We start from the raw sequence: 15521 nt of genomic DNA, 5'->3' as shown, positions 1-15521 counted from the left end.
TCTTAGCCGGCTTGATTGGTGCAGTCCTCTTACTGTTGCGATAGGCGCGGGTTCGAATCCTGCCGGGACATGAATGAACTTTATGTTTGTGATTGTAATTATAAATGTCTTTATAGGCAACAGCATCCCGGTCACACCAGTAACCAGGCGGGGTAAGATCGGATGTCTTCTGGGATGGTCTCTAAGTGGGTCACTGCCCAGTCGGTAGGGCTTAATGCCGAGGACCGTGGTTCGGAGCCCACGCTAAACTGTAGTTCCAGTCCAGATAAACCCTCGTTGGTAAAAAGGAGACTTTAAAAAACCCAAAATCATAGAATCAACCATTAACAGAAAAAGAACGAAATCGCAAATTCCCGCCCGTCAATCCATCATCCCGACTGGAAATTGCATTTCGTTGCACCCTTCTCTCGAAAAAGCGCCAAACCATCACACCCTCCGACTGTCAGAACCGCCCTCGAAACATCCTCCTCCTCTACTACCCCTCCGTCATCGCCCCCCCTAATTAATTCATTGCCGGCCGAAACAAAAAGGGTCAAACTCAAAATCCGGAAATCACTTACCGTTCCTGTTTTCGCTGTCGGCCGGTTTCATTTGGATGGGATGATGCATCTGGAACAGACAGAGATTTAATAGATTAGAGAGATGGACGGCGAAGTGAGGAGAGTTGAATAGTCGATGAGTTTTGGACCGTGGAGTGTCTACGCGCGAGGCTTCGCTCAGACTGTTCGAACGTTTGAAGCTCTTTAGGTATATATTTTACATAAAAGTCTAGGAAATACTAGAGAAATAACGGTTAAAAACATAAAGTTGTGAATAAATCTATTTTTTATACGTTAAAAAATGTAGTAACTCTGTAGTATTGTGATTTCTAGACTGGTTTGTCTGTCCGTCTTCGCCTGATTTTACGACGTTGCTATTTACAAGCGATTAAGAGAATAAGATATCTAGGAGTTTATGTTGGTCCCTGCGCATGCGCACAATTACAGGGCGCTCTATATTAACTACTATATTATCTTTCTTTTCTAATGACTGTAACAGGTCAATTGAAAAGTCCCTGGCCTACCATAGTAAAACAAATTTTTTTGACAAAATTATTTATTTGTATTCAACACAATTCCCTTCAAGGGTGATACACTGATTATAGCGACCCTCCAATTTTTCGATACCATTTTTGTAGTACGATTTGTCCTTTACTTCAAAATAGGTCTCAGTTTCGTCGATCGCTTCTTCATTCGACGAGAATTTCTTCCCAGTGAATATTCTTTTGAGATCTGAGAACAGGAAATAGTCTCTGGGGGCCAGATCTGGAGAATACAGTGAATGAGGAAGCAATTCGAAGCCAAATTCATGGATTTTTGACACGGTGCACTGTCTTGGTGAAGGTTTTTCGGCGATTTCGTTCTTCAAATGGTCCAATAACGCTATGTAAGAGTCGCTGTTGATGGTCCTTCCTATTTCAAGGTAGTCAATAAAAATTATTCCACGCGCATCCCAAAATACAGACACCATAACCTTGCCAGCCGACTATTGCACTTTCCCACGCTTTGGAGCGGGTTCATCGTGCGCAGTCCACTCGGATGACTGTCGATTGGACTTCGGAGTGAAATGATGGAGTCATTTTTCATCCATTGTCACATATCGACGCAAAAACTCGGGTTTATTATGCTTGATCATCTTCAAACACTGCCCCGAATCATCAACTCGTCGTTGTTTTTGGACAAATGTGAGTTCGCGCGGCACCCACTTTGCACAGAGCTTTCTCATACCCAAATATTCGTAAATGATATGATGTACACGTTCAGTTGATATCTTTAGAGTGTCTGCTATTTCATTCAATTTGAATTTACGTCCATTCAAAATCATTTTGTGGAGTTTTTAAATATTTTCGTCGGTAAGAACCGTCTTCGATGCTCATTTCACTACATCTAAACTTAGCATACCAACCCTTGATGGTTGATTTTCCTGGGGCAGTGTCTGGAAACTTGGCATAAAGCCAAGTTTTTGTTTCAACTGTATTTCTTCCCTTCAAAAAGCAATATTTTATCAACACGCGAAATTCCTTTTTATCCATTTTTTTTTCATAATAATAAAAGTTGCTTCACTCAAAATGCTATAATTCACAAACTAATGATCCGACAGCTGTCAAATTTATACAAGCATCGTTTGAGGGTTAGGACGGGGACTTTTCAATTGACCTGTTACCCAGGTATGACACTTTCTGGAGCCAGGGGATAGGAACTTTGTCGATTTGAAGGCGATATACATGGGGATTAGTTCGGGTTAATCTACAGTCGTCAGAAACTGTACCACGCTATCGCCTGTTTGAGTTTGGCTTGAAGCCTGTTACGAATGGTATCGGGACAGTATCCGGTGGTGAAGAATGCTCTATTTGATTGCTTAGAGAGTAGGAAATCCCGGGCTGTTCTTTGTCTTTATCATCAAAATTGCTACTTTTGAATATCTGAAACTAAAACCGACAATTGTAATATGACGTAACGGCATCGCGGCAAATAGAATTCGTTATTTTACGTAGAGGAATGTCTAAACCAAATCATCTTTGTTTCTCATTGATCTAAAATAAACTCGTACCTCCGGGATCAAGCCCATCCATTTCAATCCTAATCCCAAGCCCATTCGTCCTCCCAAAAAGAAAATAGTGTACCGTAGCCGCGCCGTACCCTCCCCTACCCTCACCGGACGCGTCTAGGATTAAAATACACGTAGCTGTAAAACAGAGCCGCATAAATAAACCCCTCGGAACTATACCGTCCGAGCGAAATTGCTTTCATCGCTCTCTCCATGCCACGCGAATCGAACTTGCCAATGAAGGGAGTGATTTAACTGACGCCAGGACTAGGCCCAGGACCGGACCGACTCTTTATGGTTGGGGGAGGGAGTCCTATTGTGAGCTTTCCGCGCAATTGGCGTCGGACCCGCTCCTGACGGCTCCACGTCACCCCTCCTCCTCGGCCCCTTCGCCGATAGCGTCAAGTGTCAAATGGAAGAGGGGGACGGGACAGTGGGAGAGCGAGAAGGCGAGTTAATAAATGTTCGAAGAGGTTAAATGGGAGATCGATACTTGGGCAAGTTGAAGCGGTGAAGTTCTGAAAATCGCGCGAGAAGATAATGGTATGCGGGGGGCTGTGGAGCGAACTGTTTCTGTTAAATCGATGACGAGTATTTTAAATAGATTTTTTATCGGACTATATTCTGTCAACCGGTTCCTGGAAATATTGAAAATGATTGCGTCGTAAAGGTGGAGTATCTGTTCTCTTTCAGGGATCCGTGGGGGATTTGTGCGACTCCTGGAGGACCACCTAACTGAAAGCCACCTGATCGGTTGGTGCTAAGAAGGCTTTTATCGAAATTGTCGCGGGTTGAGATTGGGATTTGCGGGGTTCCTTATTCTTAAAGATATAACACATATTGTAAAGTATTTCCTGTTAATTACTCTGGATATTTTTTTAATATATCAACAAAATACATGATTTGCTTTAACTAGAATACAAATTACAAAATATTATCTCGCGTTTATTTAAAATACGAAATCTTATTATAGGTCCTGATGAGCATAAACTTGTATATATATATATATATATATATATTATGTAATTATTATATTGTTACTAGTCGTTTCCGACTAACCTACAATTTGTTTTAATGATAACTTAAAACTAGATATATAACTAGGAGGCCCCATCGGCCCTATCTCAGTCTCTGGTGAAATAATGTTTATACATGTCAGTGCTGTCCTATAATAATCATCCTGTAGTATTTGTACAATATTTCTCAGGGCTTTGTTCTGAAAAATTTATATTTTATTTATGTTACTCTTTGTAGAACATCCCCATAATTGAACTCTGTATGTTCATATAGGTTTCAGTATTTGCTTATATAACAGCAATTTATTATGTACTGATAATTGTGATTTTCTTCCAATTAGCCAGTACATTTTCCTATATTTAAATTATATTTATTTTATTTTCTTCTTTATATGTTCCTTCTAGCGAAGTTTTGCATCAAGTTTCATTCCGAGATATTTAGGGTTGTTGCTATATGGAATGATAGTATTATTTAATGTTATTGCTGCTTGTATGGTCTGATTGTAGGTGAACTGCACATGAACATATTCACTTTCGCTAATTCTTATTTTCCAAGCTTGTGTCCAATTGTTTATGTTATCACTTGCCTGTTGTTATTTTCGTGAGGCTTCTTCACTATTGTCTCCGACAGCTATAATCACAGTATCATCGGCAAATGTAGTCATCGTAATATTATCCATTTGTAGTATATCATAAGTGTAGAGTAGATAAAGTATTGGCACCAGTACACTTCCTTGTGGTACACCTGCTTTAGCTTCTTTTATGGTAGAGTAAGCTTCTTCTTGTTTGACTCTAAACATTCTGGTTGTAATGTACGGTTTTAATAGTTCGGTGTGTTGTTTTGGTAACATTTTCTGTGGAATATAGCTGAGCATACTTTTTTTTTCGTAGGTTTTTTCAATAACATCTGTTATTCTGTGGACCAGGTCAATTGTTGAATGCTTTCTAATAAATCCGTATGTATTGGTATTAGGTTTCTTTCTCTCTGTGATCGGTTTAATTCTTTTCAACAGGAGTTTTTCAAAAACTTTAGATATTACTGGCAGCAGTGATATAGGTCTATAGGCTTTTATTTCGTTTGGTGACTTCCCAGGTTTTGGGGTATATATTGTATGAACACATTTTTTATACTTAGCATTCAAGAATTATAAGATTTTTGCTTTTATCAGCTTGCAGTTCGCAAAAACAATAAAATTATCGTGTGCTTTACTCGTACTGCTACTTCTGTTACTCTAAGCCTCCAAGGCATACATTGTAAGGTTTAGAATTCTTTGTTTTAGTGATAATTGTGATACAATAATTCTAAAATGTTTCAGAGTGCAGTATCAGTGCAATCCTGCAACTGATATAATCTGGTTCTTACAGACATTAAAGTAAGCAGAAGTTTCCAATAGTAATAATTGTTGCCCTAACTATTAACAACACTTGTACAAAAAAACGTTATGAATGAAACTGGCAAATATATTAGCGGTTACTAAGCTATCGGGCGTCATTTTCTGTATAATATACCTGTAATAAGACCGCCAACTGTATTTATAGTCTATCCAAAACAGCAGTGAACTCGCGTCATCAAGATATATAATCTATCGTCTATTGCAATTTATAAATTTAATACCAGATAATTTTCTCCTCATTTTATTCCAGTTAAAAGGAGATACAATGCTGTGTGATACGTTCGAACATGTAACCGAACCAGTCTGCAAAAGTCTTCCGATTGTGAAATGTCTACACAATAATAAAGTCCAATAAATATGGAAATGTGGAGTGTGGAAGGTTTATGTGCTGATTGACGTCTTCGACTATGATATATATTATTATATTTATATTTGACTTTGATATATGACCATTCGGTTAAAATATACGAGTAGAGAACTATTTTGCAGATATTGCAAATACATTAGGAAGACTGTACTAATTAAATCTAATATTAATAAAGTAAATTAAATAAATAAGTAAATGCTCTCTAATAAAAATAAAACACATTACTTGAATAAACAATTATTAATTGGTTGGATTAGGCCTCCAGGGGATACCATAGATGGTTTAGAAGATAGTTCAACGTAAATATAATAAACTAACCCTAACCTATAAACTAATGTGGCTGTTTAATTAGCTGTGGATTAAGCCTTTCGATAATATAAGCATTAGATATACTGTAAGGTTTTGTTTCATTATTTTATTTATATTAAAATATTATATATCAAAGCTAAGATAAACTAATAGTCAAAGTTAAATGCGGAAACATTTCAACGTTTCGACGTCATAAATTACGATGACGTGAGTTCATTGCTATTTTGAATAAACTATATGTATTTGTAATTTAATGCAAAGTCATTTTTTCTTCTAGTATATAGTTAAAAATGTTTTTCTGATATATGCTTCTTATAGGATGTTCTTCAGAGGCGAAAATAATTTCCTCTCTGGGTCCCCTTCCCCTCCGCCACCCATACACCGACGGAAATTATATAAACGGGGAGGAATATAATAACATTACGTCTTACAAGAGAGGGCGAGAGAAGGGGAAGGGGGGGGGACAATAAAAGCATCGAGAAACTGATTTAATCAAAGCGAGTTTGCCAAGTTTGCGAAGAAATCTGTGCCGTACGAAAAGAGTGGTTGGCAGCACACGGTTCTGCGAACAAACAAAATAAACTTCATTTAGTCGTTGATGATCTAAACAGATTGCATGGGACAAAGGGAGTTTGTGCTCTAATCCTTGTTTGATATTATACGTCTAAATTTTGTGTGGTGGTGATCTGTTTGTAATTGATTTCTCCAATATATACGTGTATGTTGTCTTGACATTCATCGAGTTCATATGTTAGAACCTATTAGATTATTGTTTAAATGATATTAAGAACTCCTGAAATATTCGTAAAATTCAAAAATATCTAAAAAATATATTCTTGAAATATACATAAAATTTACAACAATTGACGACGTGTCGAGACAAACTGTAACCCACTTCTAGTCCATTAGTCTCTATTAGATTAATGGTTCTAAAATCACATTTAACTATCCTATGGAACATCATAAAATAACATAAACATAAAACATAAAATTTGTAAGAATTGACAACGTGATAAAAGAAAAATTGTCATGATTAACTTCTAATAGACTGTCCGTTAAATATTGTGGTTCTAACAGCGGACTATCCTATGGAACATCCTGTACTTTCCCAAACTTCATCAAAATTCCAATTACAATATATGTTATCGGTGTTAAAATAAATGAAATATTTACGGGCGTTATCTTCGCGTACCTCTCCGAGCAGTTTAATCGAAAATAATGTAAATATCCACCCGAAAGCCCTTTGACGCTGTGAAAGGGAATTACACCCCGTGTGTCGCCATTGAATTAAATTCCGTATCGTCTCGGCAAGCGTCCGAAGGTAGAGCACCCTCGAGGCATTATCATAATCGGCTTTTACGCCCCCCTTACCGATCTGGTTAACATCATTATATCCAGACTTAGACACGGCGGTTACTATCTGCGCGAAACCCCGGACCCGACGCCGGAAAACGAAGGGAGGAAACGCTCCGCGAACGCAAATGGACTTTTGATATTTTGTTTTCGTTTCGTCGGTCGACGACGCCGCCGTCTTCGATTCGCGTTCGCTTTCCACCGGGGATACGATTCGGGAATGATTACGGGCAAATTGATTTTCTTATCGGGGGCAGGCGGGGGGAGAGAGTTGCGAGGTGGAATTGGGAAAGCATGTTGCCGTGTTTTTCTGGGGTTTATTCTTATCAATTTTTTACGGTGAATTATAAAATATACATTACGGGATAACAGGTTTATAATACGTTTTGTGCTCGATCACAGATGGCGCTATATACGTTAGAGGTTTTATTAAAAAAAATTAATATCCTGAATTCTTCTTTTATTAACCGGGTGTCCTGAGAGTATAAAGTTGTATTTTGAAGTGATTGAAACGAAAATCTATGTTAAATTGCCTTAGACTATATATTTCAAAGATACGTGACAACCGAAATTCACTTAATTTTTGAAAATACAGTTTTCGTTGTATAACTTGGAAAATAAGGGCTAAAAAGTGGCAAAATTCTTCACAACTTGGAGAGGGACAAAACTCTCAAAATATTTGTATTTTGGGGTGATGAAAACGAAAATTCAGTCTAAATTGCCTTACAATTAATAATTTTTAAGATATGTGAAATAAACAGATTTTCACTCATTTTTTGAAAGTACACTTTACAATATATAATTTAAAAATCAAGGGCTGTATACGAATTATAGTGCTACTATTCAATTCAGTGTAAAATTCTCTATAATCACCGTAATATTCATAAACCTAAAATTATTTGAACCGAAATGACAACAAAAACGTTGAAAATGGCAAAAAATCTCAAATTTTCATGACTATATACATGGAAAAAGTGGTAAAATTCTTCACCTCTTGGAGAGAGATAAAACTCTCAAAATATATGTATTTTGGGGTCATGGAAACGAAAATCCAGTCTAAATTGCCTTACAATTAATAATTTTTAAGATAAGTGAGATAAACATACATTCACTCATTTTTTGAAAGAACACTTTACAATGTATAATTTAAAAATCAAGATCTGTATACGAATTATAGTGATACTATTCGATTTAGCTTAAAATTCTCTATAATCGCTGTAAATTTCATTAACCTATGTTTTCTTGAACGGAAATGATAACAAAAACATTGAAAATGGCAAAAAATCGCAAATTTTCACGACTATATACATGGAAAAAGTGCTAAAATTCCTCACCTCTTAGAGAGAGATAAAACTCTCAAAATATATGTATTTTGGGGTGATGAAAACGAAAATCCAGTCTAAATTGCCTTACAATTAATAATTTTTAAGATAAGTGAGATAAACATACATTCACTCATTTTTTGAAAGAACACTTTACAATGTATAATTTAAAAATCAAGGGCTGTATACGAATTATAGTGACACTATTCGATTTAGCTTAAAATTCTCTATAATCCCTGTAAATTTCATTAACCTATGTTTACTTGAACGGAAATTATAACAAAAACATTGAAAATGGCAAAAAATCGCAAATTTTCACGACTATATACATGGAAAAAGTGCTAAAATTCCTCACCTCTTAGAGAGAGATAAAACTCTCAAAATATATGTATTTTGGGGTGATGAAAACGAAAATCCAGTCTAAATTGCCTTACAATTAATAATTTTTAAGATAAGTGAGATAAACATACATTCACTCATTTTTTGAAAGAACACTTTACAATATATAATTTAAAAATCAAGGGCTGTATACGAATTATAGTGACACTATTCGATTTAGTTTAAAATTCTCTATAATCCCTGTAAATTTCATTAACCTATGTTTACTTGAACGGAAATTATAACAAAAACATTGAAAATGGCAAAAAATCGCAAATTTTCACGACTATATACATGGAAAAAGTGCTAAAATTCCTCACCTCTTAGAGAGAGATAAAACTCTCAAAATATATGTATTTTGGCGTTATGAAAACGAAAATCCAGTCTAAATTGACTTACAATTAATAATTTTTAAGATAAGTGAGATAAACATACATTCACTCATTTTTTGAAAGAACACTTTACAATGTATAATTTAAAAATCAAGGGCTGTATACGAATTATAGTGACACTATTCGATTTAGCTTAAAATTCTCTATAATCCCTGTAAATTTCATTAACCTATGTTTACTTGAACGGAAATTATAACAAAAACATTGAAAATGGCAAAAAATCGCAAATTTTCACGACTATATACATGGAAAAAGTGCTAAAATTCCTCACCTCTTAGAGAGAGATAAAACTCTCAAAATATATGTATTTTGGGGTGATGAAAACGAAAATCCAGTCTAAATTGACTTACAATTAATAATTTTTAAGATAAGTGAGATAAACATACATTCACTCATTTTTTGAAAGAACACTTTACAATATATAATTTAAAAATCAAGGGCTGTATACGAATTATAGTGACACTATTCGATTTAGCTTTAAATTCTCTATAATCCCTGTAATTTTCATTAACCTACGATTACTTGAACGGAAATTATAACAAAAACATTGAAAATGGCAAAAAATCGCAAATTTTCACGACCATGAAAGGACTGTTTTATTGGATATCCATGCAATGTAGTGGAGCAACAAATATCCGGTACTCATTTCGACTCTTAGTCGCGGAAGAGATGCTCACAGACCACCCCACACCCTTTGCCCCCCGATCATTCTTATTTGATCCCCTCACTCAGCGCCTGGGCGCTTTCTCCATTTGTTTATGCCATCCGAGAAAATTAAACATAAATACGGGGCGAAGGGAGTACGGGAGGAGGGTGGAATCGGTGTCGTCGCCTCCCACGACCACTCGAAAAACACGATCCCGTTTTATATTACACCTTTTCGTAGCCCATTTAATATACGGCACCCGCAGCGGTGCGTAATAAAACCCCTTTCCTGTCCGACATTAATTATGGCTCGTGTCGGCCCCCCCTCCGGCTCGATATCATGGCCGGGACCGCCCTAGAGAGCGGCGTGCCGCTCTTACAGGGTGAAGTTCGCCCTTTGATGTCCGTTTTTTCCTTATTTCGATCGAAAACGCGATTCTTTCAAGTTAGAACGGATTAGTTAGGTTATGGTGTTGCTACTAATGTCAGACGATGACAGATGACAGCTGTCAGAAGGTTTTCATGAGTATTTTGATACCATCGCATATATATCATTACATTGCCTTCATTATGTTGCTCCTATTCAAATTAACTGGTTAGAGATGCAATCAGTTCTGTCTGGCATCGGAATTTTCTTTCAGTCAAAGTAATAATAAGCAGCTATTTGAAATTTATCAAAATTAGCAAAGCATTAAAACAACGTTTGTTGGTTTATAAACCTCTTATCACTATTGTTTTGAAGAATTTTGCAGGCTATTTCGGTTACCCGTTGTAACTTACCCGACAATATTGTGTCTCTTTTTATCTAGAAAAAATTGAGGAAGAAAATATTGGCTGATTTTAAAACGAATTTACAAATCGCGGGCGGCTTGACGATGTGTATACGAAACTACTTTGGATATACTATATGTTTTAAAAATGATCAAACATTTTGACATTTGAAAGATGTCACGAGGAAAGATATAGTGTGACAACATAACCAAACTTATTTAGGAAGTGGTTTATATTATTTATTCGGTTCTTTATTTAATTATTAACTGTTATTTAGCGTATCTTTGAACGTGTTCAACTTCGTTTACACCGTAGAATGATTTAAGTTACCCAAGAATACACTGATTGATAAGCGAATATGATAGATATGATGATATGATGAATATGAGTTGTACTTATTTTTATAATTGGAGTGTATGTGATGTTGCATGATGTTTTTGTTTCCATTTCTTTGCCAATAATTAGCAAATTGTTAACTTGGTGTTTTCCTATAATAAAAAATTAAAATATCCTTGACAAATACAACATTTTCGTCAGTTAGTGTTATATAGGCACTAGTGTTTTACACCTCTTATTGTATTTTTTATTAGGCAAAATTATTTTTATTTATTTATTAACTATATTATCACTTTCTTAGCCAAAGGTTTAGGCCCACTTCGCTTATTTCGAAACTTCTTTCGGAAAAACATTGCAACCAATAGCTGATTTATAAATCTGGTAAAAATATGATCCATTTGGTTTCGAAAATAATTGATATTGTTGGTTGAACATTTTCAATAGACAATTAAAATTGTAACTATAGATTTTTAGAGTTGATAGGAATTTATAAAAACTGAATTTTATGATTTTATAGTATCTCTTTATTAACTGTAGTTAAATGCCATTGAAATAATTACAAAACTGATAATTATACATAAATATAGATATATAAATGGTTGATAATCTTTAACTTTTAACAATTCAACAAAGTTAGACAAACGTTGGTTATAAATATTAGCCTGCGGTGAAAAGTGTTAAAAAATGAACAAATACTACTAGAGGTAAAGCTGCAGTGCGTAGATATCTACTAGCGTTGGGAACTATCGACTGAAAACAGTGGAAACAGTCGATATTCGCAAAACAGTCGAAACAGTCGGTAATCAAAAAAGTATTTTCAGTCAAGTGCATGCTTCGACTTTTTTTTTCAATTCGTGATGTCAGACGAAGATGTACGAACTCTTTACTCTATAACTTGTGAGTGAGGAAAGGACGCAGATAATTTCTTGGACCAGTACATTTTATAGGTATTAATATTTTCCAATGGTAGTATAAACGAGACGGAGATGTACATCTTCCTTCACGGACTAAAAAAATAATTACTGGATACTATTTACATGCAATTAATAATATCGTTATAAACGAAGTAGAATTACTTTTATATTTGATTGTTCTGTGTATCTGTAAAAAGGAATGGAATAATACCCCACAAACGTTTTGTCGTTTCTTAATATGCTAATTACTATTTTTAAATAAAATACTATAATAAATATAAATAATGCAATAGAGCTTAATCAAAACGTAAAAACTAAAGAGGTACCAACAATAACCATAAATACTAAATAAAAATTAAACATATACCTAATAATAGAAAAAAAAAGATCGTACGATAACTACTAGAGCTTTTTTAAATAAAGTAAATGCTTTATTTATTACTGAACGGAAATATTTTTTAAAAAAAATCGAGAGACTAATCGCAATATTACCTATTATTGCCATAAAAACAGTTAAAAGTATTTTTCTATTACATTAACAATCTTGAAAAATATCGTTCCAAAATGTTGCTATATTAATATACTATATATTGTTATTTACAAGGAAACTACCAAAAAACTCATAATAAAACTATATATATTACATATAAATCTATGTAAGCATAAATTGGGTCAATTTTTGTCAAAGTCGCAGCTAGACGACAGAGCCAGGACGTTAAAAATCATTCGAATGAAACTAGTAAAACTAAAAATAGTAACTAAAACAGTCGGGCTGAAAACAGCGACTGAAACACTTGATAGGAAAAAGTAGTCAATCTAAACAGTCGATAGTCGATTTCAGTCGATAGTTCCCAACACTAACATCTAAAATCAATTATTTGATGTCCAAGGAAGACTGGGACATTCTGAGTCTTCGCATCATCTCTGTCTTCTTTAAATAATGCATGCCAATAAAAAATGGAGATACAGCCTTCTAGATACAGCTTCATCAGCTATCTTCAGACTTTTTATTTTTTTAACAAATTGTCTGACTTTTGTTGTTTGTGTTATAAATCCAAACAACAAGGATAATAAGTTAATCTTCCTAATTACTGAGTCTAGGGCCTTAAAATTGGTAGATGATATCCTTGTTGATTAGCTACTAGTGTGTATGAGTTATTTTACTGATAACTCTTGAACTATTTCACACAAAAACATTTAACATGAAGCGTTAAACGTTATTGGACCGTCCTGTATTGTTTCCAAATGTTTGGTCTCAGGTGAACCGACTTTGGTGTGCTAATGCGTACGCAAAATGAAGCGGGCAGCGAAAGAATTAATATGTCACGGACAGCGATGGTCGCGATGTCATTTTTCTCGACCGCCATTACTCATCCGAATTGGTGGCGGGTTTTTGTTTCGTCCACGTTTTGTATTTATAGGTCGTTTCAGCTGACGCCGTAACGCCGGTGAGTAATTTGTTTCTGATGCTTCTACTAATCGTATATACGCCAATAGAAAAAAGAGGCGTTTGCTCAACAGCCCTTATTACACGATAATATCGGCGAAATTTAATTAATTTTTAATTGAAATTTATGCTTGTTGTGGTTAGTCATCCGTAATCTCTTGTTTTCAACAAAACTGCTTTGCTCACCATCGCTTACTCCCCATGTTTTTTATCATTTGTTCATTATTGTATAGTCTATCGCAAATAGCAGTGAAATGACGTCATCAGTATGTATAATGTATTGGTTATTACAGTTTTCAGTCAACAGTCAGTCATTTACAGTCAATTTTTAGTTTTTTGGAGAAGTTCTTTGTTCAGATTGTTATATTTCCAAAATTTGTAATTGTTATTAAGCTTTGGTTGTATTTGGTTTGTATGTTGCCATTACCAGATGCTCCTTAAAAAAACTAGTGACTACAGAAGAGAAAATGTAAAATAATTGGAAGTCTGGTATCTCTACCCTATTCAAAATTGCTACTTGAGAAAAATAAAATAAAAATAACTTTTTGGGTAATGAGGGGTATCCAAACTATGTTCATAATAGAGAAGAAGGTGGATGAGTGGAGATCAAACTAAGAAAACTTATTTATTAACTCAACTAAGTCTTTAAGATGCAGATTTTCGACATTTGGGTTTCAAAGTTAAATCTGTTGGGTACTAGAGACCGATATAAAAGTTTGTATTTACTTCCTGGCTATATTTGTACAAACATATTGCGTTTTCCTTGAATTATTTTAATCTAACAATTGATGGTTTATTAACTTAATTAATTCAATAATAAAGTTACACTAGGGGATTTCCCACTAAGTGGAATGTTCTGAGTTTTGAATGTATAGGACTATAAATTAATTTTAAATGATTTACAACAGATGGTGTCACTGTGTACTAAATCGCATGGGATACATTTGTAACCAACCTCACCACTCTTCAGTATGTGTAATTTTGTCGAACTGTGAACAAAACATTATTTCAGTGCATTGAAAATATCTGAATTTGTACTGAGTAAATCACATTTGCGGAAAGTTTTACTTTTTTACATCAGTTTGAAGAAAAAGGTGACTGAAGATCATCGAAAGCTGTGTGAAGCTTATGGCCACTATGCTCCATCGATTTCAACATGTGAATACTCCATACGACGTTTTAAAAGTAATGATTTTAACACCCAAGACACGGAGTATTCTGTACAGACAAACAACAATATGCTCTGCTAAAATCCAATGATGGGCCATCAATGGGGATCGTTATCGACTACAACTGAAGTGATTGTGCCGAGCACTGCGCGAGAAACCACAACGCTCGACAGCTTGCAGCAAAACCGATGAAAACATACTCGGATACGTTAAAACATGCAATGATATCCCTCCCGCCGTATAGTCCGGATATTGCTCTTTCTGATTTCTATTTGTTTCGACAGATTTCCTGTCCTGTCCCAGCGGCGCGACAATTCCCATGAATATACCAAAAAAGGGCCAATTCGTGGATAGCCGTGAAAGACACATCCTTTTTCGAGGTGGAAACAGCAAATCGCCTGAAAGATGGGAAAAGTAGAGGTTATCGAGGGCAGTACTTCGAATAAGATACGTCGTACCGATTTTTACAATAAAGCTCGACGATTTGAATGTTTCTATTAAAAATATATTAGCGACTTCACCAAATCGTCAAAAAAGTTTTCTTAAGTTACTTGATATAAACTAGTGTTGGGAACTATCGACAGAAATCGACTATCGACTGTTTAGTAATTGACTACTTTCTACTATCGACTGTTTCAGTCGCTATATTTGGTCCGACTGATTTTGTTATTATTACTATATGCTGTTTCAGATGTGTATTTTTAGTTACTATTTTTGGTTTTACTAGTTTCATTCGACTGATTTTTAACGTTCTGTGTCTGTCGTCCTAGCCGCGACCTTGACAAAAATGTACCCAATTTATGCTTACATAGACTTATAAGTAATATATATAGTTTTATGTTTTTTTTATCCTTTGCTTGTAAATAACAATATATTTTATATTAATATAGCAACATTTTGGAACGATATTTTTCAAGATTGTTAATGTAAAAGGGTAAAAAGATTAAAATTGTGAATGATAAATAGTAAAATACTTTTGACTGTTTTTATGGCAATAATAGGTAATATTTCGATTACTCTCTCGGTTTTTCTTAAAAATATTTCCGTTCAATAATAAATAAAGCATTTACTTTATTTGAAATAGCTCTAGTAGTTATTATGTGATAATTTTTAATTATGTCA

At 34.8% G+C, this 15521-nt stretch overlaps 1 protein-coding gene across 3 annotated transcripts in view; it reads right to left on the bottom strand.

The window, feature by feature from the left end:
* The window catches only part of LOC143199320 (CUGBP Elav-like family member 1), a 631257-nt gene that overhangs the window by 125088 nt on the left and 490648 nt on the right, over positions 1-15521 (bottom strand). For all 3 annotated transcript variants that reach the window (XM_076409044.1, XM_076409043.1, XM_076409045.1), the window contains one exon: positions 561-609. In XM_076409044.1, the coding sequence (XP_076265159.1) occupies positions 561-609 (49 nt within the window). The remainder of the gene's footprint in view (positions 1-560; positions 610-15521) is intronic.

The sequence above is a fragment of the Rhynchophorus ferrugineus genome, unplaced genomic scaffold (genome assembly GCF_030347505.1).
Source record: "Rhynchophorus ferrugineus isolate W39M unplaced genomic scaffold, kcgeb_rfMv2 rfM7, whole genome shotgun sequence".
NCBI classification, from domain to species: Eukaryota; Metazoa; Arthropoda; class Insecta; order Coleoptera; family Curculionidae; genus Rhynchophorus; species Rhynchophorus ferrugineus.
The sequence above is the reverse complement of the archived record's forward strand: the minus strand, read 5'-3'. Positions and strand labels throughout refer to the sequence as shown.